The sequence below is a fragment of the Lasiosphaeria miniovina genome (genome assembly GCF_030549165.1).
Source record: "Lasiosphaeria miniovina strain SMH2392-1A chromosome Unknown B0T26scaffold_2, whole genome shotgun sequence".
Taxonomy (NCBI): Eukaryota; Fungi; Ascomycota; class Sordariomycetes; order Sordariales; family Lasiosphaeriaceae; genus Lasiosphaeria; species Lasiosphaeria miniovina.
Genome location: NW_026848221.1, coordinates 5,302,153 through 5,326,805, shown reverse-complemented (window position 1 = coordinate 5,326,805; position 24,653 = coordinate 5,302,153). Strand labels below are relative to the sequence as shown.

The following is a 24,653-nucleotide window of genomic DNA, read 5'->3' as shown; positions in this document are numbered from 1 at the left end:
ATTGGCGGAAGAGATAGTCGAATTCCCACTGCCAGTGCAAGGTGTCGCAGGGGGAAGAGTCAGAGTCACGTGACGGACAAAGATGCACGCTAAGGGAAGGGCTTGTCGTCTTGTACCTTAGTCTTTGCCGGGCCCGGGAAATTCTCTGATTGCTCTGGTTTTTGAGTGCGGGATTCTTTGGGTCTCAAGGACCAATTCGGGCCTAGATATACTTGTTTATCACTGGAGCGGAATTTTCCGTTAGTTTAGGTCACATCTATTCAACACAATCAAATCGGCATTTTACCCAGTCAAATGGCACTAGTGATACCCTAAAATTCAGTTAAACTTGGTCCTCGATTCGACTTGTTTGAGTTTTTGCAAGCCTTGATTGTTTACTGTCCGCGTTCTATAGTCTTCCAGCTTTCCGGCCGGCCTCGCCCCTTGTCAGCCAGCGAAGAATTAAATTACGGATAAGCGCGATGAAAATTGAACCACCGCCACGCGGTGAAGAGACAAATAGATTTGAGCAAATAAAAGCCAGTCACTCCATAGTCGGTAAATGACAGAAAGATACCGCCTAGCGCAGCCAGAACTCCACCGTTCGGTTCTCAACTATCCCGCCTCGTGGCGTTCCAAATTCCCCTTGTGCCGCCGCTCGAGCAACTTATCACGGGCCATCACCCATTGAGCATGGAGAGCTCCTCTAGTCCGGGCCAGTAGGTGCACTCCCAGATCTCCTCCTTCTTTACCCTACCATCATCACTACCGGAGAGATAGGCCGTCTTCCACTCGCGCTCCATGGACGGGGGGATGGCCCAGCCCTGCTCGGGGTCGCGGAAATACATCTTGACGAGGTGGCGCTTTAGGGGAACGCCGCCGTCGTGGAAGCCCTCGCGCGCGTGGAACAGCGCCATGTCGTTAACGAGCAGGACGTCACCGGCTATGACGGGCAGCGTGATTGCGTTGCGGGCAGCGATGAACTGGACGGCGTCCGCTGCGTCGCGCTGTGCCGCGGTCGGTAGCGGCACGTCCGCGCTGTGCCGCGGTCGGTAGCGGCACGTCCGCGCTGCGCTCTCGCTGGAAGCCCGTGACGGGGTAGCGCGAAAACCTGAACAGCACCGGTATCTTGTCGGAACCAACAACCCGCTGCAGCGGCCGCACGTGGCGAGGCGGCTGGATGGAGAGAGGTTTGAATCTGTTTTTTTTCCCCTAGGCACGGACATTGCACGTATCCAATTAGCCAAAGTCTAATTAATAGGTATGAGACAATCTCGCTAGCCCGTTGCGGTGGGTAGTCATTAAAGTGCGGCTAGCTTGCCTCACTTACGTATCCAGTACCCATGGCTCGGCGAGGGTGTGCAGCACTTCCAGTTTGCTCGCCGCCAGCTCATTGTACGTCTGCCAGATGCTGCTCAGTAAAGTCCAACCGCTAAGAGGCGCCACGTCCAGGTAGTAGAACGCCATGATCGCGCAGTTATCGGTGTGGAACGACTTCAAGACAAAGCCCCACGAGGGATTGTGCGGGTTTAATTAGCTGGTGGTTCGTCCATCTTCGACACATGGGGGAGGGGACAAAATATACCAAAGGAACATCACTGAAGGCCGGGGCCGTGGTATTTGGTTTTTTCCTTCTGGCTTGTACGTTCACTATGTGGGCTAGCAGTATTTTCAGAGTTTTCCACGTTAGAAAAAGACGGAGGAGGCTTGGCTCTGAGGCGACGGGGCAGGCAGCCAGTCAGCTTACCAACAACGCCCTTCCCAGCCACGTCGACAGACCCCCGCTGTGGGCAGACGTGGGCAGTCACCCCGACGTACATGATCATCTTCTGTCTAGGCGTGTACTTGGTCGGATCGAGTCCATGGATTATCTGGAAGCCAACTCCTCGGTAAAGCTGATCGGAAAGCTTGCGCAGGCGCTGAGAGAACTCGGTTGGCAGCTCGAAAGTGGAACTAGTGAGCTCCGCAAGGTTCTCGCCGTATTTCTCTATTGTCGCGCAGTGGTTAGAGTAGAACTAGACTGCACGCCCCTCACAAAGGCGTATGGCGCATCATGAACCTGTGACTGATAGAGTGGAATACCTAATATTCACTTTCGAAAGCAAATACTGCAGCATCAATAGCGGTAATCTCGTCGCCACACAGATCGACCTTCCACTCCCGCACCTTGGGATGGATGTCTGAGCCCTTCCATACGAGTGGCGATTGGATTATGTCCGGGAAACCCGGCGGGACTTCTGAGATGCTCCGCTCCCTAGTGCGCTCCCTGTCCCAGAAAAGCTCCGTGTCGAGCTTTGACGGGATATAAGACGAACACATGATCAATTTATGATGAAGTTGTTTGCTATTTCAGCAGATTTCATGGCTAGGAGGGTGAGATCTGGTTTTTGGATGAACTGTCAGGAGGTTACCGGGCCTCCTAGATGTGGCCTCGACAGCAATTTCCAAATCCCAAACGCCCGGCGGGTGTTGGTTTTTAAACACAAGTTTTTATGCTGCTGTCCGCGGAATCCAGACCCCCACAAAGGTTCACAACTCGCTTTCAGTTTATCCTCGAGCCGAGCAAAAAGCCGAGGAAAGAAGGATTGGGACCACAGGCAACGTCAAACAACAATAAGCTCTAATTAGACAGAGAGAATCATGGTATCGGCAAAGTTGAGAGCTTAGAGGCGGGTACCAATCATATCCTGGGTTGGGTCTGCAAGCGATATTGCTGGCGGCATCAGGTGGTGTCCGACATTATGTTATCTAGTCCACTTGGTTGGGAGGACAGTCTAGTGATGTGAGCGTACTTAACGTGGTGAGTTTCCGCGAGGAGGGATATTAAGGGCTACTTTACCCCCCATCTAGTGGCACGGCCACGGCATCGCGCTTTTATCGGGGCTGGGGTCTCTGCTTGACACGAGTCATTGGCCTGGATGAATGAAGCATAGCCTGCCCAGGGTTTCAATTTCCTGCATCGTGTAATTAGGTGGCATACCGGAAGAAGAAAAGACAAGAGGGGGAGGAAGATGTTGTACATACTATCCCTTGGGGAGAGAGAACCGAGTGGGCAAAGAACCGAGTGGGCAATTAGCCAGCGTTTCGGGGGAAGGGGCCTTGAAACTGGGCCAAGGTAGCGGTAGGTAGGTAGCCAGGTCGGTTGTGTACATATGCGAGTAACAAACTGTTGGCTGGAGAAAGAATAGCCCAGAACCGGAATAAACGGGAAAGAAAAAGAGAGGTTCCCGGGGGGAGGTTCCCGGGGGGGCGGGACCCGCGCCCCAAGCAGTGTTGGCGCTCCTCGACCATGTACACGTAATTGAGGATTGGGTTGAAGCTAGAGCGGAGACGGTCTTCAAACATCACCATGTCTGCCAGATCTTGGTCGCCATAGTGGGTCTTGATGTTGGCATAGCGGTGAAGAACACCAGCGAGGAAAGCCGAGGCGTCAAACACAGCCCTCATGCCGTCCTGGTCGTTTTGAAGCAGCTGCAGGCCGAGAGATATCACAGTCCACGCCGACGATGCTAGAAATGTCAGCGCCAAGCACTGAGAGAGCACGCAATTAATTCCGAGTGGCTTAGTATTTGGTGGGGTCGAACTTGACGCCTGAGTCTATGATGGCCTTGGACCGCAGGGCAAACCTGAGGGTTCCTTTTTCATTCTCGCGCACGCTCAGCAGGACTTTTGCATCGTAGTCCTCGATCTTCAGCCCACCATTTCTATACTCGTCAAAAGACGACTCGACGCCTGTAACCATGTCTTGGATGACGTTTGTGATGCAGGGCTGGACTTGGCCGTGCTCGTCGAGATTGAGTTTCAGCGCCGATCTCTTGTCGTCGTCAAGGTTGTCTACGGCTTTTTGCCAGAGGTCCCAGAAAATTTTGCTGCTTTCTTCTTCCTCGACACTGCCGTTGGCGCCGCGACCGGCTGGACTAGCCGCGCTAGAAGCTAGAACTGAGGTGATTGGGCCATGGCTGCCAACTCCAAAAGCTGCCGCGCGGTCGTGGAAATGGAAAGAGACGCAGACGGTTCAGGTTAGGAATCTCCAGCAGAGTTCTTGACTGCTTTCGACTTGCGAGAGATCTTCCACAGCCGAAGCATTTTTCTGGCTTTGAACCAGCGGATTATGGACGCTGCCTTCACGCGTCGAGTCCGCCCATCTCAAATGCGCTGCTAGGGGAGGGAAGCGGGAAGGGCTGCGCCCATCAAAATTGGTGACCGCTTTTGACAGCCCATTGGGCTACAATGCCCGTAACCCTAACCCCAGCAAGCCTTTTGCGCTAGCCAAAGTTACCAACTGTTGAGGTTCTCGTTGGTCTCTTGTAACTACAGTCGTAGAGCTATTGATCGAGATACCACGACACATCCAGCAATTTGGTAGCACGTCTTATTCGCATGGACAACTCAAGCATACAAGGTAAAATGCGGACTTTGAAATACTAATTGATTATGGCCGTAGTGAATTTCAAAAGTATCGGAGATACCCCTGAACGGTGATGTAAGACGACAAATCGAGTTAGTAGCCGATAGGGCAGCACCAGGATCAGCATCAGAATTGGCCACTGTCTTGAGCCCGCCTCTTGGCAATGGGCCGAGTTATCCCGCAACCCAAGCTGTCCACTAGTGCCTGCGCAGCTGCTACTAGTAAAGAGCCCCCTAATCTCTACATGTTTACTTGAGAGAATGTAATTCATGGACAAATACACAACCTGGATGATTAGTGTCATGCAACAACAACCAGAAATACAAAGAAAAAAAGTACACTTTTTCCCACTCAACACAAACCATGCCGCCAAAGAACAAGAACAAGAGCAAAGCAAAGAGAGGATGGCAGGATGCTGCCCGCGAAGCCCAGGAACACCGTGACGCATCCATCAGCCACGCCCTGGCTAACACTATCGAACAAGACGTCGCAGCTCGCATCACAGCGCTGGACCCGACGTCGATCGCGCGCATGACGGCCGCCGGAGAGCTGTCAGCGGTGCAGGTGGTGTCGGCGTTTCTGCGCCAAGCAGCCACGGCGCAGCAGGCGACCAACTGCATCACGGAGCTGCTCGGGGCGCGGGCGCTGCGTCGAGCCCAGACACTAGACGCCTCGCCTCCTGCCGCATCGCCAACGGCGCGGCCGCTGCTCGGCGTCCCCGTCAGCGTCAAGTCGCACATCGGCATCGCGGGCGGGCGCATGGCGGCCGGGTACGCGGCGTGGTGGTTTGCGAACCCGCCGGCGCCGCGGGACGCGCTGGTCGTGCAGATCCTCGAGCACGCGGGCGCCGTCGCGCACGCGCGGACCACGGAGCCGCAGAGCATGATGCAGCTCGAGTGCGCGAGCAACCTGTTCGGCGAGACGCGCAACCCGCACCGCGGCTCTGAGCTGTCGTCAGGCGGGTCGTCGGGCGGCGAGGCTGCGCTGCTGGCTCTCGGCGGCAGCGCGCTCGGCGTCGGTAGCGATGTGGGTGGTAGTGTTCGCGTGCCGGCCGCCGCGTGCGGTATCTTTGGGCTCAAGCCTACTGCGTTCCGCGTGCCGACCACGGGCTGGAGCTCGACGCCGCCCGGCGCGGATCCCGTGCCGACCGTCGTCCGCCCCATGTGCCGCACCATCGATGGCGTTGAGCTGTTCATGGCTGTCATGCTGGCCGCCGAGCCATGGACCGTCGAGCCCGCGATGGTGCCGCTGCCGTGGCGCTCGATCGATCTGCGTCTATCAGACAGGCCGCTGAGGATAGGAATAGCGTGGCACGACGGCACGGTGCAGCCGCACCCTCCCATCGCGCGCGCGCTAGCGCAGCTGGCCGCCACGGTGCGGGCACTGCCGGGCGTAGAAGTGGTCGAGTTCCCGCTGTACAACGCCGACGAGGCGTGGGCCATCGCGTCAAGTCTGTACTTCACCGACGGCGGGGCGGCCGACGTGGCGGCCATGGCGGCGTCTGGCGAGCCGCCGCTACCTCTCGTGGATTGGATTTTGCGGGAAAGCCCTGGCACCAAGGTCCTCACGCGTGAAGAGCTCGAGTACTGGCTCGAGGAGCGCGAGGAGTACCGCCTTGAGTATGCGGACTACTGGAACCGCACCGGCCGCTGGGACGACGGGCTGGGCCGCTGGGCCGGCACCGTAGACGTGCTGGTTTGTCCGGTTGCTCCGGGGATTGCCACGCGCCACGGCACTGCAAAGTACTGGGCCTACTCGGCCATGTGGAATCTTCTCGACTACCCGGCGCTGGCGTTTCCTGCCGGCACGGCGTCGAAGAAGGTGGATGTCAAGGAGCAGCGCACGAGTTTCATGAGCGATCACGACAGGAGTAACTGGGATTTATGTGAGTTACTTTTTTATCTCTAAAGATCGGGGCAAGGTATGTGCCGGGTTGGATCCACACTAACAGAACACAGACGATGCTGATTTGTTTGACAGAATGTCGGTCGGCTTGCAAATGGTCGGCCGGCGGTTCGATGACGAGAAGGTCGTGGCAGTATATAGGTATTTGAAGGAATAGGGGTGCTTTGGGGGGTAACTAATTCATTCTTGTTAATAGTCTGGCGCCGGGCATCAATACCATGTAATTATTTAGTTGTCACATTCAGGTTCGCTGTGAACTATCTGCGCGATTCCAGACTCAGCCTTGGCCGAGATTCATGTTGGATCCAGTATCCACTTTCCAGACACTCGACAGAGTAACGTGGCTGGAGGTGGCCGGCTGACCTGCAAACGCCTACAAGCCAAGCTGCGAGACACGGCACATACAGCAAGCCCCTCTTTATTCGCGTCAAATGGGGCTCCCTACCTCTGAGTATCTCAAAGAGACTCGACTAAACATAGTTCGTTAACATGGCGCATCAATACCGCTACGAAGCCCTCTCACACGCCCGCCGCATCCGGCTCCTTTCCATTGGCAAAGACGCCTCCAAGCCGCACGGCCTACTTCTGTCGCTGAGCCAAGTGAAACTCGACGACGCGCCCGAATTCTCGGCCCTCTCTTACACATGGAAACTTCCAGGGTACGCGCCGGGGAAACCAGACGCCAGGTGCTTCTCATGGACAACATCTACAGCCAAGCGCAGAGGAGTGTTCTCGTCTGGCTCGGCGAGCCGGACCCCAAAAAAGAGGTCCTGTGGGTCCACGACACCTTCATCCCCGTGCTGGGCAGGCACGACAGCAAAAACGGAGCTAGAACTGGCGCTACATTCCAGCTGCTGGCGGCGGATCTCCTGTGCAGGTCCGCCAAGGCTGTCGAGCTGCTGGGCCAACACGTCTGCTCGCGCTGGACCGTCTCGTCGCTGGCCTTTGCCAACTTCCTCGAACAACACGGCTGGTTCTATCGCGGGTGGGCTATCCAAGAAGTGGCTCTTGGTCGCGCCGACGACATCATCCTGCTCTGCAGGGGCAAGGAGCTGAGCTGGCGGCGGCTCACGGCCATTTGCCACTTCTTGCAGCGCGCCGGGTTGGCCAGCTCGCCAAGGATCACATACCAGGCGAGTGTCGGCGTCTACGTTGTCGGCAGCAAGCCGATCGACAGAAAAGCGCCCATCGGGATCAAGATCCGCGCCATCGACGAAGCCCGCCGCATGATCGCGGCCGTCCCAACACAGCAGCATCCGGCGTCCGACTCCGCGAGATGGACCCACTGGTACCAATGTGCGAGCGATCTGATATCCAAGACTCAGTCAGCGCAGTTCGAGGACCACAGTGACTATATTTACAGATGCCTGAGGATGCTCTCGCAGATGCTCCCCGAGAGGTGTGCGAGCCCGATAGTCCCCGTGTAATAGGTGCCTCTGTGCTAGCTAGACAAAAGAGAAACCTGTGTGCCTAGGAGTCTAGTCAATTATGCATACTCACTGCTGTGGGCTTGTTACGTTAGTAGGGCACAAACCTTCTAGGCTATATTAAGCCTATTATAGATAGCTTCCTTATACTCATGGAGAGAGGGCAAGGGAGGCGTTGTAATCAGCCCGAAAGAGGGCATTCCGAATGAAATGAGGACATTCCGAGTCAAGAATGAAGGAAATAACAAAGAATGAAGGAAGCTCAGAGGCATGTCAGCCAAGGCCTGTCCAATTCCATGAAAAGTGGGTCAATTCCAGACGACAAAGCTCAAAAGCCTCTCCTCGCGAGATTCTTCCAGGGCGTCTCAAGGTGGGGCTCTGGCCGAGCTTCCATTGGTCAGTCGGGTGGATCCCTCTGGCTGGTCGGGTGGATGCACCCGGCTGGCGTCTGATTAGTCAGAGCGTCTGGGAGGTCTGGAGGACCAGGCCCTCACATCCGATACCTAATAGCCTTAATAAGGCTATAGTAGCTATAGGCTAGTAATAAGGCTAGCTTCGAGGCATAGAGAGGATAGATCAAAGACTATGTCTCCTTCTACGGCGACTAATTCCCGGCTATAACGGACGAGCTTATCTTTATAGCTAGACTACTGTTGTCACAGTCGTCACAGGGCTCATGTGACAGGATTGATTCTATTGGCTGCATTGTGGTTAGAGCGTGGTCTGTGCGCACTGCTTCACTTGCTCAGCACCACCACCTATTTCTCCGCGCCATACGCGGACCCTGCGATAGATTCCTTTCTCTTCCTTAGCTTTGAATCCACATTCGTTACTGCCTTCAACCTTTGACTTCCCTACCTTCGTAAGGCGGGCCGTCACAACTGTCACGGTCGTCACTGGACACATGACAGAATTGATTCTACTCAGTATTAGCTGCATTGTATTTAGAGTGTGGTCCATGCACGCGCCCACCGCGTGCCCTGCAACACTACCTAGAGTATTTCCCCGCGCCCTGCGCGGGGAAGTAGGTGGCCCTGGAAGACTGTCGAATACGAGGCTACGGGCCTCAGGAAGACCTGCCTCTGGCCTATATAAGGCCAGTCCTTTCCCTTAGATAGATTTCCTTCCTTCCTTCCTTAAGCAAGTTGCACGCCCTCCTGCTCCCGGTTTTGCCACTCGAGCCAGCAGAGGCAGCGAGAGGTGTTGCTGACCACGTCGCCGTCGTCTTCCCAGTCCCCGCTGCCGTCGCTGCCGTCGTCGTCTTCCTAGTCGTCCCCGCTGCCGCCGTCTTCCCGGTCGCCGTGGCCGCTAGACGACGGCTCGGGCGAGAGAGCAAAACGGACGAGCCCCCGCTTGCTCTTGGCGCGGTGCTGCCTGGGCTTCCGCACTGGCTTCCGCGCATCGCCGCCAAAGACGGAGTAGTAGAAGCGGCCCTCTTTCTGCACCAAGACTTTGATCTTGGGGGGAGGCACCAGCTGCAGCGGTGAACGACAGCGAAAGGAGGTGGGTGGTGGCCGAGTGGGCGGGCTGGCCAGGTCGGGAGGGGGCATGTCGACAATGTTTTGCGGAAGGCCCTGGGTGGGAGTGTTTGAAGCCACATGTACGTCCTCGACAATGTCTTGCGGACCAAGGCTCTCTTGCTTTGGCGGACTGCCCGGCACGGGAGGGGGCATGTCGACGCTAGAAAAACGAAACTAGCAGCATAGTCAACTTAATTAGAATCCAATACAGCTCACTAGCAAAATCGAGACAGTTCACTAGTAAAATCGAGACAGTTCACCAGCAACATAGTTTTCGCCAACCGCAATATTAGAATGCTCAATATAAGCAAAGACGACAAACCAGTAGTAGCGGTAATAAAAGCCAGTATCAAGGCATAGGAGAAGGAACTGAAAAAATACATCATACTGCTAAGACCCTTAACGAGGAGACCGAGGAAACACAGTCATATAGACAGGACAACTCCCAGCTCATTGTACGTATGGAGACGGCAGAGAAGCAAGTAGAGGACCTCGATCAGCAAGTGGAAAATCTCAAGAACCAAATATAGGAGTTCGGCAACCTCAAGCGATATATGGAGGAAGTCAATAAGCCCTAGAGAAAGTCACCTCCGAGGTGAAGAAGAAGAGGAAATTGGAAGAGATCGAGGATAAGAAAAGAGAATTGAGGAGAAAATTCAAGGAACTAGACGAGGAGGAATTAAGCATTAAATAGTTCGGGACAAGAGGACTATTAAGGACGAGGAGATCATTTTGGAACAATTCCTATAAACGGATACCTAGCAACAAGAAGCTCACGGGAATTATTGATCTCACAGAGGAAGATCTCATCAGGAAGCTATTACACAGCCTGCCTCCACGACTCGCTTACTCCTTCAGTTGCTCGATTGCTCCAATTGCCTTGTAGGTGAGGACGTAAGCTTCATCCTTCTCGTTGTATCGTAGACCCGTCTTGCGGACGTCCTTTTCCTCCAATCCGTTGAGGTTTCCGACATGCATTTCATGGTCTTGTAGCGAGCCAGTGTTGACCCGGGTGAACACGTTCAGGTCGCGTGTGTAGATCTTCTATCAGTATGCCTTGTTGTCGACCGTGTAGTCCACGATGCCGTCGCGCACTTTCTTGAACGTGTATGCTACCATGTTTTTTGTCATGTCTCCCTCCTTTTCGCCCTTGCCTTTGCTTCTGATCGAGCGCGCGATCGCGCCCTAAATCATGTTGCGCATGTGTACTGCGTCCACAGGGTCTGCTCGTCAAAGCTCATATTTATCTGAAACGCTGCACCATGATTTCCTTGCATGACGAGGTCGTTAATCGTTTTTGCTTGCTTGTTGATCACCTGGCGCTGCTCCTTCATTGCCTCCTTCTGTTCCTTCACCTCAGCCTTGAGTAATTCCATTACATCGTCGCGGAGTTAGAACGATGGCTTGTTGTCCGTGGCTTTCTCACTACCCTTCTTCTTTGCTTGGAACGGGATATCGCTGTCGTCGGTGTCCGAGTCAATGAGAAAATGCGTTTTCTTTGCCTTCTTAATCAATGGCTTTGTCGTTAATAACTCGTCTCCTGAGTTAAGCCTAAAGGCTTCCTTACCCCGCTTGGGGGTGCTGGCGAATCCCGCTAGGCTTGGAGTGACTCTGCCGGGATTCTTCTGGGGGGTTTACGGTATATCCTCCGTCTCCTTATTCTTTGATCCTATACGAGGGGCTGTGATCGACGATGCGTGCGTATTATTCACGACGATACCCCCAGTCCACTATGGGTCATATGCACGCTCGTTGTCGCTATCGATCATTGCGTCTAGTTTCGCGTCCACCAACGCTTCCTCGTATGACTCGCGTAATTTGCCGCCGCACAAGACGTACACGGCCTTGACTTGGTCGATCTTGGGCCAAGTAGTGTCGGCAACAGCAGTGACTGCCGCATTGAACGATGGATAGGCGTTGACTATCTTGACGAGCTCATCGAGTCGCTGCTTTGTCATGCGCCAGGCTTCGTGCGAGCTGGGTTGGTTGGTCTTAGGGTCGTTTCGCTTCAGTGCTGCGACGACTAAGTTAACTTCGCGCTGGGCCCAATCTTGCTTTTTCTACTTCTGGTATCGCTCGATTGCCTCCTTCATTCTTGGTGCCGTAGATTTGGCCATCGTGTGATCGAGAGCTGGTATAATGCGATGGGTGGCTTTGGGGTAATCGGTTATGCAGAAATTTGCGTGCAATAGTGGTTTCGGTTTCTCGTGCTTGCGCGATGGAAGTACGGCCTCGATATTTGGTTTGGGGTGAGTTTCAAAGGGCTGGGTGCGTTTTTGGTGCGACGCGTTGTTTCTGCCTGATGTATTGGGTTTCTCATCTCATATTCGTACACCAGATCGCTGGCATGCTCGAGCAACGCCTTGCGCGGGTACCATTGATTGTGCTTATCTGCCCAGTCCTTCCATTTGATAAGGCACTCTAGTTTCAGCTGTCCTCCATGCCGTGTCGTTCTGCCAATGAGCGGTCATGTTCGTGACTGCAGTTGTCAGGTTCTGAACAATGTCCTATGCGCCGGTGTTCCAGAAGTTCTGCATGGTTTGAGCGACTGCCATCGACACGATCTGCGCCAGCATGGCTGCGTCTTGGTTGCCCGTATTGGCAGGGTTCGGGCCAGGTTGACCAGCATTCAATGGTAGGTTGCCGAAGGCGTTGTGGGTATTGGGTAGTTCATTGAACGATCCACGGCCCGCTAATCCTCGGCCTTGTCCCAATTGATTAGTGCCTCGTCCTTGTCCGGGAAGTTCATTTATCTGCGTGTTCGGCCACTCCCTTGTCCGGGGGGGAAGGTGGTGGTGCATTCATGACGGAGGCTAGGCCTGCTTGTGTTATGATGGGGCTGGGGCCTGCTTGTGTTATGATGGGGCTAAGTGTCAGTGTTGTTGTACGATCAAAGAGTGTTGGCAATTGGAGGTTTATTTGAGGGATCTGCTGAGCTCGATCTAGCTGACTAGTAGGCAGTGCTAGTTGGACTTGCGTATTTGGAGTGGTTCGATTGATCTGAGAAACGGCAGTGCTTTGTGTTACTGGGAGAATTTTGTTAGATTGAAGAATAGCTGATGGTTTCGTAGATAGTCCGAATCGTTTAGTAAGGCTTGGTTTGGTTGAGTAGCTTATGTGATGTGGTGATGGCGTCCACGCTCCAGGGGCGGTTGATAGGGACAACGCTGGATCAATAGACGGAATGTCGGCTGATAGCCCGAGTTGTAATGCCAGTCGTGCGAGTGAGCTTGCTATTATCTGAGCTGCGCCTGCCAAAGCCTCTGCCCAGGTCTTGGATGGAGATTCCTGGGGTGACTTTGCCGTTGAGTAGGCCGGAGAGGTTAGGCCTGATGAGAAGTCTTCCAATAGGTCGGGGCTGGTTGTGCGTTTAGGGCTCTTGCTCGCTGTGAACAAAGTTGTACGTAACCGATGTACGTCAAGGTTTTTTAGGCTGCGCGTCCGATTGCTTGCCCCTGCCTGGCCAGGGTTCAGAACAAAGTTTGCACTTGCCGTCTGATCATCTGATCCTAGAGCTGGCTTAATTTTAAGACTTCAGGGTCAGTGCGGGGAAGTCTAACAACTGGCGTTGCTATATGATCGTCGTCCTCAATGAGTAGATCCCGTGAGATCAGCTCTAGTTGACGAACTAATTCTGATCGTGCGATTAGATCAGGTGATGAGCTACCTTCTCTGACCATGGTGAGCTTGTTCAGGCCTTTTTGGAAGGTGGTAAAAATATCCTTTGGTATGTGTATCCAAGACCCAGTTTTCTGGGTATGGAGGCCACATTTAGCCCACTGCAGATAGCTTCCTCCCTTTAGCAGAAATCATCTTCTTTTCTTATTTACTTTCCGATGCCCGATGGCCTTAACAGGGCTGTAGTAGCTGTAGGCTACCCCAGCACACCCTGACTGCGAAAGACGGTCGAGGAAGTTTTTACGTCGGTAGCGGCAATGCTCTTGACCGAACTGCCCAGCTTGGCCGAGCTGTCGAGGGTCGAGAATCGGACGTATCGCCGCCACACCTCTCTCCCGTCCTGGTTCGCCGACTAGGTTTTAGTTCAACATGGGTAGAAAAAAAGGAAAATGGGTAGAAAAACCCTAACCCTCAAAAAGCTCAACTTGGGTAAAATCGTTCTACCCATGTTCGACCTTTCGCATGCGCTTAGTAGATGCTAACCTACGTAAAAAAATCTAATTCCGTAACAAAAAATCAAACCTAAAAAAATAGAACGGAGCGTAGGATATGCTGAGTAATGATACAGTTGGTAGTAAATAATATAATTTATATCCGAGGAAGAGGTGTGCGTATGTAGAGTAAATGCTGCATATATGCTGAGATGGTTGTACTTTAATTCGCTAAAAGCGTGGTTTTAAATGACCCCGTTATTATAAACCACTCGACTGTTAGGGTCGTCTGTCTGTAAGAGAGCAGGGGCTTCACAGAGAGGGTTGCTGAGTTGGTAATAATGAAGACTGAACAAAGGGCAAGCTACTTGTAAGGAAAGAGCCCTAACCCACACACACGACCAACTCACATGCGTACCGAGCGGGCCAAGACCTCACTCCTTCATTATGACTTCTCGCCCGCTAGCCCTGCACTATGTCATGTATATAAGCAGTGGCCCTCGCCCCTTCGCCTTGACCGACTTAAGACGCTAAATAAACAGCAATGCCACTTTTCTAATTATCGTCCTAAGAGCTCGAGGACATGATTTCCAACGAATAATAACTATATAGGGAAACACTATAACACAATGACTCCCATAATCCTGGTTCCCGAGTGAATATGCCTACCTTGTGTCGTGACTAGGATCAACCAGGTCAGTCCGTGTCAACTCATTACAACTCGTCGTGCACCACCTCCCCAGGCCGCGACCCGTCCCACGGCTCAACAGCGCCGCCCACCACCTCACCCAAGAACTTCTCTAGCGCCGCAGCCGACAGCTCTCTTCCCCTCGGATACGGAAACAGCTGGCCTGTCCCAAGGTTTTCCACGGACACGCCCGGCAGCACCCCACCCGACAAACCCGCCAAGGCCGGCATGGCCGGGTTTTGCGCAGTATCGATAATAGTAAACAACAACTCGTCAGCATACTTCTTCGCGAGCGCGCGCACCTGCGTCCTGTACGCATCCCTGTCCGCGTCGGAGGCCGCGAAGAAGTGCACGACGATGCCCTTAGCTGCACGCGCCGCCGCCGCCGCCAGCTCGGCAACCTCTTTGCGGCTGCCGGGCTCGAGGATCAGTGGGGCTGTGCACTGCGTGACCAGCTCGTCGAGCGCGCCCGCTACCCACAGCTCGGTCAGGGTGTAGCTCTCGCTGTCGACGTTGTTGCGGCAGCGGACTGCTGACGGCTGCTGTTGCTGTGATACGGGCAGGAGCAGACCGAACGAGAACTGGTCGTGGTACTCGCTGGCTAGGCTGCGGTAGTGCGCTTCGTACAGCCCGGCTTCAGAGGGCGCAAACACGGCCGTGAAGACGATGTCGTCTGAGGACGTGAACTCGGCCAGGGTCGCGGGGTTGAGTTCGGCGATTACGGGGCGCGAGGCGCGGCGGAGGAATGCGAGGATCCTGGGGGCGTGTGATTAGGTGCTAGATATCGTGCTAGATATCGCATTCCTGCCAGACGGAGGAGACTCACGGTGCAGATTTCCGTGGTCCTCTGTACCGGTCCATCCGGCCATCGCCGTGGTACAGGCGGACGGCCGGGTAGGCCACTACATCCAGCTGGATGCAGGCGGATACATGGGCAGCGCAGTCAACGCTCATCACCTCGGTGTCGTCTGCAGCGGCTCCGACCACAGCCCAATCCGCTTCGAGGGCTTGGCTATCTTTTCTACCTTGGGTCAGCTCACACGTCTCGTGGTGAGGCCAGGATGCGAGAAAGAATTACTGGACCGGCTAGGGCGTCACGAGTTAGCTTGATAGGCATCATATGTAGGTCGACAACTGAGCTCACTAGCACAACTGATGTAATGAAGCACGAATTAGCCTTACTACCAAGACTTGATTGGAAGAGAATCAATGCTCACAGGCGATTAGCAGCGCTTGCGCACGCTTTTCCAGCGCCTCGTCGAGCTCTGCCGGGCTCGCATGCTGCCAGGCACGCACCTGCGATGATGTCAACAGCAGCAGCAGCAATATCGAGAGCGCCTGCAAGGAAGCTCGGGTTTCCATTGCCTCGAAGGTCTTGATTTTTGCAAAAGTACCGCCTAGGTGGGAGGGTGTGGTGCCGCCCAGACGAATATAATCAACAGTGCATGAGCCGGCTAATTCAGTTGCTCGTCCATTCATTGTTCATTCATGGAAGACGCCACGTCTCGGAGCTTCCAGCATGAAACACTCACCCATCGGAACACACCGGAACACATCTTCCCCTCTCCATTCAATTTGTAATTACACCACACATTGCCCCGACCTCGGTAGTATAGTGTGGGCAACTGACTCGCTGGAAATGATCCTATCCCTGCTTATCGCGACGGCCGCCGTGCTCGCCTCGGCGGCCGACGCCAGCACCACCGACGCCAGCACCACCGACGCTAGCACCGCCGCCGCCGAGTGCACACACCCGCCATACCGGGTCTACAAAGTGTCGTCGTCGCCACTGATCCTGTACCTAGAAGGCTTCCTGACACCCGGCGAGCAGACGCATTTACTCAACGCAACAGCATCCCGCTTCCGGCGGTCCGTCGTCGCGGGCTCCGATGGCGCCGCGCAGCAGTCCACTATCCGCACGTCGCAGTCGACGGACCTCGACCACCACGCCGACAACGTGGCCGCGTGCATCGCACGGCGGGCGCTCGACCTGCAGGGCTTCGATGCGCGCGACGCCCAGCTCGAGCCGCTGCAGCTGGTGCGGTACGCGGCCGGCGAGGAGTACGACGTGCACACGGACTGGCTGGCCGACGGCGCGTATGCGACAGCGCCCAACGGCGGCAACCGGGCGACGAGCTTTTTCGTCTACGTGCACGTGGCGGCGGGGACGACGGGTGGCGGCACCAACTTCCCGCTTGTGGTCGCGCCGCGCGACGGGCGGTGGTGCGCGCGCGGGTTCGTCGAGTGCGACGCGCCGTACGCCAGCGGGCTGACGTTCCGGCCGGTCGCGGGCAACGCCGTGTTCTGGGAGAACCTGGCTGGGGGTGGTGGTGAGGGAGACGCGAGGACCGAGCACGCCGGGCTGCCGCTGACTAGTGGCGACAAGGTCGGCATGAACATCTGGACCAGGCAGCTGCCGCTGAGCCAAGAGGCGCGGAGGCGCGACGTGCCGCTGGACTTTTAGCCGAGCGCCCAATCGAACGGCGCCAGGCGCGGATCTGCTGGTCGTGGGTAGATTGTTCATGCGTCTGCCGGATGATGGTGGGTTATGTATTTCTTGGCAGAGCACGGCGGGGAGGCAGGCCAGGTCTTGGACTCTGGCCTGGGCGGGCTCGGTCTCGGAGAGCTGCCGAGTAGAGTGGCTTGGCACTTGGAGGGGAGCTATGGATAATCTGGAGCAATGTCAGCCTCTCGTGCGATTGGCAAGCGCGAGCAAAATTGTTGGTGGTGTAATTTTGGGAGCGTCTAAGCGAGGCAGCCTGTCCGCTCACGCTGGTGGCAATGGGAGAAGACGGAATCCATAACTAGGTCCCCGCCGCTCCTGTGCCAAGTGCAGATCTCTTGGAGACTCCATAGCCAAGGAAGCTTGTTCCGCGACACCATCCACCGGCTTCGACGACGTAAACAGGTCGCGCGTGAATCATGGCTCGGCTTTCTGTCTTGACGGCACAGCTGCTCGCAGCCTGGGGCAGCACCATGTTGGTGCTTCCTCTGGCTGCCGCGCAGTGCTCGGGCGTGTCCAAGACCAGCAACCAGAAGCTGGCCTCGGGATACACGTCGAGTGTCTTGGTTACGGGTCTGCGCACGCCGCGCGGCATCGCCATGGACCCGGCGGGCAACCTCCTGGTCGCCGAGCAGCAGGGCGGCACCGTGCGGCGGCTGACCCTTAAGGACCAGGGCAGCACCGTCTGCGTCGACACCAACAAGGTCCTGATCTCGGAAAGCACCGTGAGTTCCGCTCCAAAACCGGACGACTCTCCTTCTGTGGCTGACGGGGCGAACAGAGCAACCACGGCGTGGCCGTCGCGGCCGACGGCAAGACCATCTTCGTGTCCAACCTGCAGAAGGTGACGGCGTACCCGTACGACGCCGCCGCCGGCACGGTAGGGACGGGCAAGACGGTCATCACCAACATGCAGAACAACGGGCCGCACCCGACGCGGGCGCTGATGACGTCCAAGTTCAGCCCGGACACGCTGCTCGTGGCCATCGGGTCGGCGGCCAACGTGGACACGGCGGCGACGGCGCAGACGGCCGGGCGCAGCATGATCAAGGCGTTCAGCATCAGCAAGATCAGCGCCGCGTCGGTGGCGTACGCGACCGGCGGCGAGGTGCTGGGCTGGGGACTGCGCAACATCGTCGGCATGGGCGAGCACCCCGTCAGCGGCGGCGTGTGGTCGGTCGAGAACTCCATGGACGACATCCGGCTCGGCGGCAAGGACGTGCACAACGAGAACCCGGCCGAGAAGGCCAACTTCCACGGCGCGCTCAACGACACGGCCAACAAGCTGCGCGGCGCCAATTACGGCTACCCGGGGTGCGTGGCGGCGTGGGACACGGGCTTGCTCGGCCAGAGCGCGCTGGCCGTCGGCAGCCTGTTCTCGCCCGACGGCGTGCCCAAGGCCAGCGACTGCGCGACGCGCCAGCAGGCCCGCATCCACTTCCCGTCGCACACGGCGCCGCTCGACATCAAGTGGACGCCCGACGGGGCCGCGGCGTACGTCAGCTTCCACGGCTCGTGGGACCGCAGCCCGCCCGACGGCTACCGCGTCATGAAGGTCGCCTTTGGGCCCGACGGCCAGCCCGTCGCGCCGCTCACCAGCCGCTCCGCCGCCACCACCGTCATGGAGAACCCCAGCACCGGCTCGTGCCCCAACGGCTGCTTCCGCCCCGTCGGCCTGGCGTTCGATGCCAAGCGCCGCCTGTTTGTGTCGAGCGACAGTACGGGCGAGATCCACGTTATTTACGGCGCCTAGGGGGTGTGTCTTTGGTCTTGGGAAGTGGTGTGTCTTTGGTCCTGCGAAGGGTTGTGTCTTTGGTCCTGCGAAGGGGTGTGTCTTTGGTCTTGGGAAAGGGACTGTGCAGAGCACGAACTTGTTGGATTGGTGGTTTCACTCTCTTCGTAGTGTCGCGTTGCAGCTCTCAGAAGCTAAATCGTGCGCAAAGCAGCAAGAATGGGGAGTGTTCGCAGTGTGCATATTGATGATTGATGCGAGGAAGAAGAAAAGCCTTCATGTGCCCGGTCAAAGACTGCCAAGTAATTAAGCCAGGTGAACAATGACTTACCTCTAATATGCAAGATCCTCTGCACTTCTTCCTTCCTCCTTCAACACCAACACATCACTCTTGTGAATTACGACGTGCGTAACAGGGGCCTCTGTCGACCCTGTGGAAAAGGCGGTCTGATCGAGGTCGCCATTGCAGGTCCTGCCTGGGACCATATCTGAATAGTGTCAAATAAACAAACCTGACAGCAAGAAGCTGAATATTGCAGCTGCAACTATGCAATACGAGGGGAGGCGGTCTGACAGCAAGCGCTTTGGTCGAGACAGGGACAGCATTGGCTATGCCGAAATTCTAGTCCCTGTGGCGTTCTCCACGTGGCGACCAAGCTTTTTAGCAGACAATGGTTTGCGGCGGTCCCAGGCTATCGGGATGGCCGGGTGGGATTTTTTGACTTCTTGGGGACTGCTTTGTGCGGAGAAAGGTGCCGAAGCGCCGGAACATCGAACCATGGGCGGTGGCTGTGCTTGCCCCGACCTATTGATTGGGCTTAAACCCCATTGGACGTATGGTGCCACGGTGCCCAATGCCCAGCACAGCCCGTCAGCAAGCCACATTTGAATCCCCAGCACTTGATTACTGGATAGGTCCTAGCGCGCTGCATGGAACTGAACACAGCACGAGAAGCTATCGTATTTACGTAATTTTCCCATGCGGAAGGGAAAAGGGGAAGGGCCGCTCGCAATGACCTCCTAGGAGGCGGCTGAGTTGATGCACGACGCACGGCGCACGGCGCACGGCGCACGACGCACGACGCATTCAGCTTGAATATTCAGCTTGCAAGCCTCAACTAGTCTATGAGTCCAAGACAAACCTCCTGACCATATTTTGGGCCTCGACAAACATAAATAGAGACCATCATGGTATTCTCGACGGATGGAAACAGTCCTCGTCACTCACATCTCGACGATTCGACCTCGGTCCCTTGGAACTGCCAATAACACACTTCAAATTACAATTACCTGCAACCCGCGCTACCATGCACCTCGTCCAGTTCATGGCCTTTGGCCTGTCTCTCGTCGCCGCTTCTCCAGTTGTACCGAAAGTGAAAGTAATCGATGAATGCAAGGCTGTTGACATTGTCGTCGACGTTCTCAAGCTGAACAAGGCGACACCATTCTGTTCGAGCTTCTTGAGCGTCAAGACCTCGACGGCCACCGCCTACGCAACGGTGACCAGCACGTCTACCCAGCAGGTACAGGGGCCTACAATCACCTCAACGGATTATCTAGCTCCAGTGTAGGTACAACAAGACAAGCAAGTAGCCAGCCCGAGGCAAGTCCCGGCACTAACAAACATGGACAGCACGGCAACCAGTGTCGCCGCACAGCTCGTCACAGAGACCACCACCGTCACGGGCCAAGCTGTGTCGACCATCAGCGGCGTCACGACCACGACCTCGACGGCCTGGACCACGACAACAGTCTACTACAGTCTCGGCGTCAACGGCCGCAAGCGCTCTCCGGATGCCGACATCAGCGCCCTGCCCATCGCCCCGCGCGGAGCACCCAAGCTGCCGCCCTTCGTCGCAGCATTCGCCTCCTCGGCCATCTCTAAGGCCTGCAGCTGCCTGTCCATCCCCACACCCATCACCACCGTTACCCTCGGCACCACCGCAACGGCCATCGCAACGGCGACTGGCGCCCCCGTCACCGTCGCCGTGTCCCTCGGCACCACCACGACCCTGCACTCGACCTCGATCGCCACGTCCACCGCGACAGCCCACACGACCACCACGGTTCTGACGACGCAATACTCGACCGCCAGCGCCGTGGTGACGTCGACGGCCACCGTGTCGCGCCTGGCCGTCTGCTCGCCCGGCCCCAACGCGCTCTACAACAAGCCGCTCGGCTACCCGTCGCGCCTCGACCTCGACAGCAGCCAGCACCCCACCGACCTGCCCGACGCCCAGACCTGCTGCGAGTCGTGCTACGCGCGCCAGAACTGCGTCGCCGCGTCGTTCCTGGCGTCGCAGGGCACCTGCTTCTTCGCCATCGCGGTCAGCAGCGCCGGGACCAGCCCCGCGCCGCCCCAGCTCGGAGATCGCTGCCCGCTCGGCGTTGGCGGCAACGGTGTCACTTCCCCGGGCCAGGGCGGCTCGTGGTTTCCCGGCCCCTGTGTCGTCTAGATGCCTTGGGAAGTGTCGGCTGGGTAGGATGGGTGGTGGGTTTGGGTAAAATTAGACTAGACTTCTAGACGCAAGTTGGTATAATTAGGGGATGAAGATTTGTAATTTAGCGCAAAGATGGATAGATTGATAAGTAATCGCACCTCATTAACATTTTAGTCGAATTACTCTGTAACAATCAGCTCAGGTGCTTCGTTAATCCTTGAAAAAGTTAACTTTCTTTTCGCTTTCCTTTAGAGCCTTTAGAGATTGGGCGGCTTCTACGGAGTACCTATTTTCGCTTGAGGAATACTTGTGGCGGCCAGTGTGAGGCCGATCGATTAGAGTGGTGATGTTATTTGCGTTGTTGAGTCTATAGCCGGCGCGGTTAACTAGGTTGTACTGCTGCCTGGCCGTGGCGTTGAAGGAGAAAATATACACATAGGGGGCTGCATCAAAAAGTACCGATTTTACCGCTAAAAGGGCTGTCAGTTGACAGCAGCTGCCATACCGTGCACATCGCTGCGCTGGCTGCTCAGGTGCTATGGTAGGATGGGTGGTAGACATGGCTTTTAGAAAGCTACCGATGCTAACGAAGAATGCAGTGAGTCCGATCGGGTGGATCACTCCACGCCAGACTCCAGTTAGGCGTCGCTTGATCTGCTTACACAAGATATCAGCGACGGCTCTGCCGAGAGAGAACAGCGCCAGGGAGGCGGCGGCGGTCTCGCTGAAAGCTGGATCATTCTACCCCACAGCTATACACCTGCTTGATCGAGCCCCCCCGGACCCGGAGGCGTCGCATCAAATCGAGCCCTCATTCGAGAACACGGTCATCACTGTGGCACTGAACCACAACATGACGCTCTGGCTGCTCTGCTACTACGTCTGCAAGATTAGCCTGCTGTGCTAGGACCAGGAGCTGTGCAACCCCCAAGACTCGCCGGTCCCGAAGCGGCCGGTCCCGGCGCCCTTCTTCCGGGGCGAGGACAGGCTACGGATCGACCGCATGTGCTACGTCGTGCTCGTCGACGGTAACACCGCCGAGCGACACTAGACAGCCATCGGCGCAGACCTCTCTAAGACGGCCGAGCGGTTCTACCCCGTGCTGCACGAGAACGCCTACTAGGTCACGTTCGCCGCCGGCGTCGACGCGTAGGCCATCATCGAGTCGCGCGTGCTGCTCGACGTGGGTGTCTTATTCGTCGAACACGCCCAGATGGACTCGTGGCAGGCAGAGAGAACCTACGGCACGTCGCGCGCCGGATCACATCTGCTAGACCGGACCCAGGCTCCGCCCAACTACCGAGACGACGGCCACCAGGTGCCATTAGATGACGGTATGGAGTAGAATGCCATGCTCACGGCCGGCTGCTTCAAGCTTGGCCTTGTTATTCGAAATGATGGTGAACAACGCATTCGAGCTGGTTAGGGAATTGTGTCGTGGGGTGAAGTTCCTTCTTCTCCTTCTCGCCCCGTTTTCACAAAGAGAATAAAAAAAACAATGATAAAAGGGGTAGGTTTCGGTGCGCATTCTTGGCCTGAATTTTACCTAATTACATGCGCGGCCGTGGCTGCTGCCGCCGATTTGGTCAGAGCACCACATCCATCGTTCCATCATCGTTGAGATATTTCTCATTGCCGTACCGCTCGGCGAGTTTGCTTAAACACCGAGGTCAGTTTCAATTACAGTCGTCATTATAAACAGCTGAAGAAGCAGGAGCTATACCAAAACTCGATGCACGCGGTGGCAACGGTGCGTAGGCCGTCGAGGTATCTCAGCAGCTCCTTGCGGGCCCACCGCTGCTGGCCCGCGTCGCCGGCCGTCTTCTTGCACATGCTGTCGGCCGCACGGTCGAAGGCGTCGCGAGAGCCTTGCAGCCGGGCCACCAGCACGCGGATCGCGCTGTCGAGCGGCTGGCCCTGGCTGTACAGGACGGGGATGGCGTTGTGCACGCACCCGGCCGCCAGCTCCTTCTTTGCCGACAGGATGTCGTTCTCGCTGCGAGGTCCCGTGGGTTAGTTGGCTGCTGATTGGTAATTTACTGAGTTAGGTAGGGGAAAGAGAAGGACGGACTGACACGAGAACGAGCACCGTCAGGTCGTCCCACAGCGCCTGCATCTCGGCCGACTTCATCATCCGGACTGGTACCCTCACGTCCTGGCCGAGTCTGGCGTTCACGGTCAGCACTTGTGACACTGCTGGTGTCGATTCAGTTCCTCATTTACTCACTGGACGAGGAGGCCGCAGCAGCGAATGCCGGATGTGTGATGTCGAACGCGCAGGTAGCTCTCTAGGCTGTCGGGCATTTCCCCCGTCATGCGCTCGCGCTGTTCAGTGGTGCAATGGTCGAGGTAGCTCTCGATTTCCCTGTGGAGCAGCTCGCGGAAGGCTGTGAGGGGGGCCACATTGCGTCAGTCGACAAGATCATCAATATCCCAAGAGCCCTAGTCAGAGCCACAGCGGCCACTACCGATTAAATTACCCACCCAAGCGAGGGAATCAGGCATGGAATCAAACCTTTGCTGGTGGTCAGCTGGACCCTCTCGGCAAACTCGAGGAAGACGCTGTTCGGCAGGCTCGGGCACGGAGGGTTCCACTTCTTCACGGCCGGCTGGAACCATGACAGGAGCCTCGAGGCGGCGCCGCCGCTCGGCTGTGGCGGTGACACGGGATCTAGCCCCAGACAGCACCGCGTGTAGTCGAGGACCTGCTTGCGGTACTCGCAAGACGCGGAAAAGTCTTGGGAGACGGCGCCGGCTCGGTCGTCCATGGCGTCGTCGCAGTGGAAGATCCAGAAGGAGAAGAGCCCGCACGTGTAGAAGTCGTCCCAGGCGGCGTCGGGGAACCAGCTGTTAAGTGTTAACCAACGAGAGGGCCAGTTTGACCAACGAGAGGGTCAGTTTGACCAACGAAGAGGGTCAGTTTGCTGTGCAAGCGAGCACGCACGGGTGCTTTGGAGAGGCTTCGGGGTGGTTCGTACATGGATGTCAACAAAGCAAAGTCGCTCTTCAGCGCCAGCTCCCGCGCCACCTCGTCGGGAAAGACGCTGTGGGAGAGAGAACATGTCGTCAGCGTCTCGTCGTCTCACGCAAGCAAGCAAAACCGCCAGCATGGAATGTCAGTATTAGTCAACCTTTGAACAATCTCGTCGAGCCTTGCCTTCAGGCGCTTGTAGTACTTGTTGCGGCCGCCGCTCGGCCAGCTTTTTGGGAATAGCGACAGCATGTCCGGGACGTGCATGACCTGCCCTTCGAGCTTGGCGATCAGCGCGGCATGCGGCTCGCCATGGGGCTGCGGCTCGCCATCGGGCTGCGGCTCGCCATCGGGCGGCGGCAACACCCCGTCATCTGGGCCATGGTGCGAGAGATCAGGCTCTGTGGAGGCCATGGGTGGTTCGGTTTCTCTTCAGGTGTCGGGCGGGAAGGTTGATGTGCTGTGATAACTGACCACAAGAAGTTGGGAATAAATCCTGCTTTTTAATGAGCGACTCGGCTTGAACGAACCGCCGAGTTGTCGTGCTCGTCGGAACAAAACCAAGAATCACCATCCGAGCACTTTTCGTATTTCGGACACACTGCCAAACTCGCCACTTTGTGATTTGTGACAGATAGAAAATGGTCCTACCGGAAACGCCGAAGATGTGCCCGCACTCTGTGACACCCGAGCACCAGAGTAGCGTGCAGGGAGATAGGCCCAGAGCGGTCAATGAAGAACATGACTGGACGGCACTTGTCTCTTACTCGCTAGCATTTATTTGGACCCCCTTCCCCCCCCCCTTTATGATAATGGGAGGCTCAGCTACCTACCTCTTGCCACGCCCGACGAGGACAGCTGACTGTCTCGAACCAATGCAGAACGAGAACTAACCAGCAAGTGGCCACTCCCAAATGACAGAAGTTGTGACGGCGGGGCTCAGCACCTACTACCGCTGCACCACACCTTC

General features: G+C 56.5%; 13 protein-coding genes across 13 annotated transcripts; 6 read left to right on the top strand and 7 right to left on the bottom strand.

Annotated features, from left to right (window-relative positions):
* Positions 1-659: 659 nt before the first annotated feature.
* B0T26DRAFT_738706 (uncharacterized protein) lies at positions 660-2,298 on the bottom strand (the record flags this gene model as incomplete). Its single annotated transcript, XM_060443621.1, has 5 exons — positions 660-986; positions 1,042-1,177; positions 1,310-1,473; positions 1,665-1,966; positions 2,073-2,298. 5 exons carry the CDS (start codon positions 2,296-2,298, stop codon positions 660-662), a joined length of 1,155 nt encoding a protein of 384 aa, XP_060301185.1.
* A 342-nt stretch (positions 2,299-2,640) lies between these two features.
* Positions 2,641-3,170, bottom strand: B0T26DRAFT_697603 (uncharacterized protein). The gene is made up of 2 exons (XM_060441404.1): positions 2,819-3,170; positions 2,641-2,753 (listed from the first exon to the last, which is right to left on the bottom strand). Exons 1-2 carry the CDS (start codon positions 2,999-3,001, stop codon positions 2,724-2,726), a joined length of 213 nt encoding a protein of 70 aa, XP_060301184.1. The 5' UTR covers positions 3,002-3,170; the 3' UTR covers positions 2,641-2,723.
* A 371-nt stretch (positions 3,171-3,541) lies between these two features.
* On the bottom strand, positions 3,542-4,065 carry B0T26DRAFT_672873 (uncharacterized protein; the record flags this gene model as incomplete). The annotated part of the gene is made up of 2 exons (XM_060439521.1): positions 3,542-3,938; positions 4,037-4,065. 2 exons carry the CDS (start codon positions 4,063-4,065, stop codon positions 3,542-3,544), a joined length of 426 nt encoding a protein of 141 aa, XP_060301183.1.
* A 532-nt stretch (positions 4,066-4,597) lies between these two features.
* Positions 4,598-6,500, top strand: B0T26DRAFT_848639 (amidase signature domain-containing protein). The gene is made up of 2 exons (XM_060447616.1): positions 4,598-6,272; positions 6,346-6,500. Exons 1-2 carry the CDS (start codon positions 4,751-4,753, stop codon positions 6,447-6,449), a joined length of 1,626 nt encoding a protein of 541 aa, XP_060301182.1. The 5' UTR covers positions 4,598-4,750; the 3' UTR covers positions 6,450-6,500.
* Positions 6,501-6,781: 281 nt separating this feature from the next.
* Positions 6,782-7,719, top strand: B0T26DRAFT_748561 (uncharacterized protein; the record flags this gene model as incomplete). The annotated part of the gene is made up of 2 exons (XM_060444978.1): positions 6,782-6,951; positions 7,005-7,719. The coding sequence occupies 2 exons, from the start codon at positions 6,782-6,784 to the stop codon at positions 7,717-7,719; spliced, it is 885 nt and encodes a 294-aa protein (XP_060301181.1).
* A 1,265-nt stretch (positions 7,720-8,984) lies between these two features.
* On the bottom strand, positions 8,985-10,217 carry B0T26DRAFT_672871 (uncharacterized protein; the record flags this gene model as incomplete). The annotated part of the gene is made up of 2 exons (XM_060439520.1): positions 8,985-9,399; positions 10,090-10,217. The coding sequence occupies 2 exons, from the start codon at positions 10,215-10,217 to the stop codon at positions 8,985-8,987; spliced, it is 543 nt and encodes a 180-aa protein (XP_060301180.1).
* Positions 10,218-10,969: 752 nt separating this feature from the next.
* On the bottom strand, positions 10,970-11,356 carry B0T26DRAFT_748558 (uncharacterized protein; the record flags this gene model as incomplete). Its single annotated transcript, XM_060444977.1, has 2 exons — positions 10,970-11,216; positions 11,304-11,356. 2 exons carry the CDS (start codon positions 11,354-11,356, stop codon positions 10,970-10,972), a joined length of 300 nt encoding a protein of 99 aa, XP_060301179.1.
* Positions 11,357-13,998: 2,642 nt separating this feature from the next.
* B0T26DRAFT_167163 (uncharacterized protein) lies at positions 13,999-15,334 on the bottom strand. Its single transcript, XM_060433538.1, has 4 exons — positions 15,254-15,334; positions 15,181-15,188; positions 14,863-15,122; positions 13,999-14,792 (listed from the first exon to the last, which is right to left on the bottom strand). Exons 3-4 carry the CDS (start codon positions 14,988-14,990, stop codon positions 14,063-14,065), a joined length of 858 nt encoding a protein of 285 aa, XP_060301178.1. The 5' UTR covers positions 14,991-15,122; positions 15,181-15,188; positions 15,254-15,334; the 3' UTR covers positions 13,999-14,062.
* A 341-nt stretch (positions 15,335-15,675) lies between these two features.
* On the top strand, positions 15,676-16,500 carry B0T26DRAFT_638172 (uncharacterized protein; the record flags this gene model as incomplete). The annotated part of the gene is made up of 1 exon (XM_060437007.1): positions 15,676-16,500. The coding sequence occupies one exon, from the start codon at positions 15,676-15,678 to the stop codon at positions 16,498-16,500; it is 825 nt and encodes a 274-aa protein (XP_060301177.1).
* Positions 16,501-17,012: 512 nt separating this feature from the next.
* On the top strand, positions 17,013-18,292 carry B0T26DRAFT_636277 (soluble quino protein glucose/sorbosone dehydrogenase; the record flags this gene model as incomplete). Its single annotated transcript, XM_060436813.1, has 2 exons — positions 17,013-17,264; positions 17,321-18,292. 2 exons carry the CDS (start codon positions 17,013-17,015, stop codon positions 18,290-18,292), a joined length of 1,224 nt encoding a protein of 407 aa, XP_060301176.1.
* A 1,176-nt stretch (positions 18,293-19,468) lies between these two features.
* On the top strand, positions 19,469-19,985 carry B0T26DRAFT_167131 (uncharacterized protein). Its single transcript, XM_060433537.1, has 2 exons — positions 19,469-19,842; positions 19,905-19,985. The coding sequence occupies exon 1, from the start codon at positions 19,579-19,581 to the stop codon at positions 19,840-19,842; it is 264 nt and encodes an 87-aa protein (XP_060301175.1). The 5' UTR covers positions 19,469-19,578; the 3' UTR covers positions 19,905-19,985.
* A 1,286-nt stretch (positions 19,986-21,271) lies between these two features.
* Positions 21,272-22,057, top strand: B0T26DRAFT_748553 (uncharacterized protein; the record flags this gene model as incomplete). Its single annotated transcript, XM_060444976.1, has 5 exons — positions 21,272-21,310; positions 21,380-21,592; positions 21,620-21,740; positions 21,768-21,811; positions 21,866-22,057. 5 exons carry the CDS (start codon positions 21,272-21,274, stop codon positions 22,055-22,057), a joined length of 609 nt encoding a protein of 202 aa, XP_060301174.1.
* A 347-nt stretch (positions 22,058-22,404) lies between these two features.
* B0T26DRAFT_800109 (isoprenoid synthase domain-containing protein) lies at positions 22,405-24,118 on the bottom strand (the record flags this gene model as incomplete). Its single annotated transcript, XM_060446990.1, has 6 exons — positions 23,844-24,118; positions 23,691-23,756; positions 23,228-23,559; positions 22,940-23,099; positions 22,788-22,877; positions 22,405-22,708 (listed from the first exon to the last, which is right to left on the bottom strand). Exons 1-6 carry the CDS (start codon positions 24,095-24,097, stop codon positions 22,405-22,407), a joined length of 1,206 nt encoding a protein of 401 aa, XP_060301173.1. The 5' UTR covers positions 24,098-24,118.
* Positions 24,119-24,653: the final 535 nt, after the last annotated feature.

Coding starts and splice junctions, on each gene's coding strand:
- B0T26DRAFT_697603 (XM_060441404.1), bottom strand. CDS start 3,001: ATGTACAACATCTTCCTCCCCCTCTTGTCTTTTCTTCTTCCGGTATGC. Junction 2,754..2,818: donor GCCGTGCCACTAGATGGGGG/GTAAAGTAGCCC, acceptor TCACATCACTAG/ACTGTCCTCCCAACCAAGTG.
- B0T26DRAFT_848639 (XM_060447616.1), top strand. CDS start 4,751: ATGCCGCCAAAGAACAAGAACAAGAGCAAAGCAAAGAGAGGATGGCAG. Junction 6,273..6,345: donor CAGGAGTAACTGGGATTTAT/GTGAGTTACTTT, acceptor AACAGAACACAG/ACGATGCTGATTTGTTTGAC.
- B0T26DRAFT_167163 (XM_060433538.1), bottom strand. CDS start 14,990: ATGAGCGTTGACTGCGCTGCCCATGTATCCGCCTGCATCCAGCTGGAT. Junction 14,793..14,862: donor GGACCACGGAAATCTGCACC/GTGAGTCTCCTC, acceptor ACACGCCCCCAG/GATCCTCGCATTCCTCCGCC.
- B0T26DRAFT_167131 (XM_060433537.1), top strand. CDS start 19,579: ATGCACCTCGTCCAGTTCATGGCCTTTGGCCTGTCTCTCGTCGCCGCT.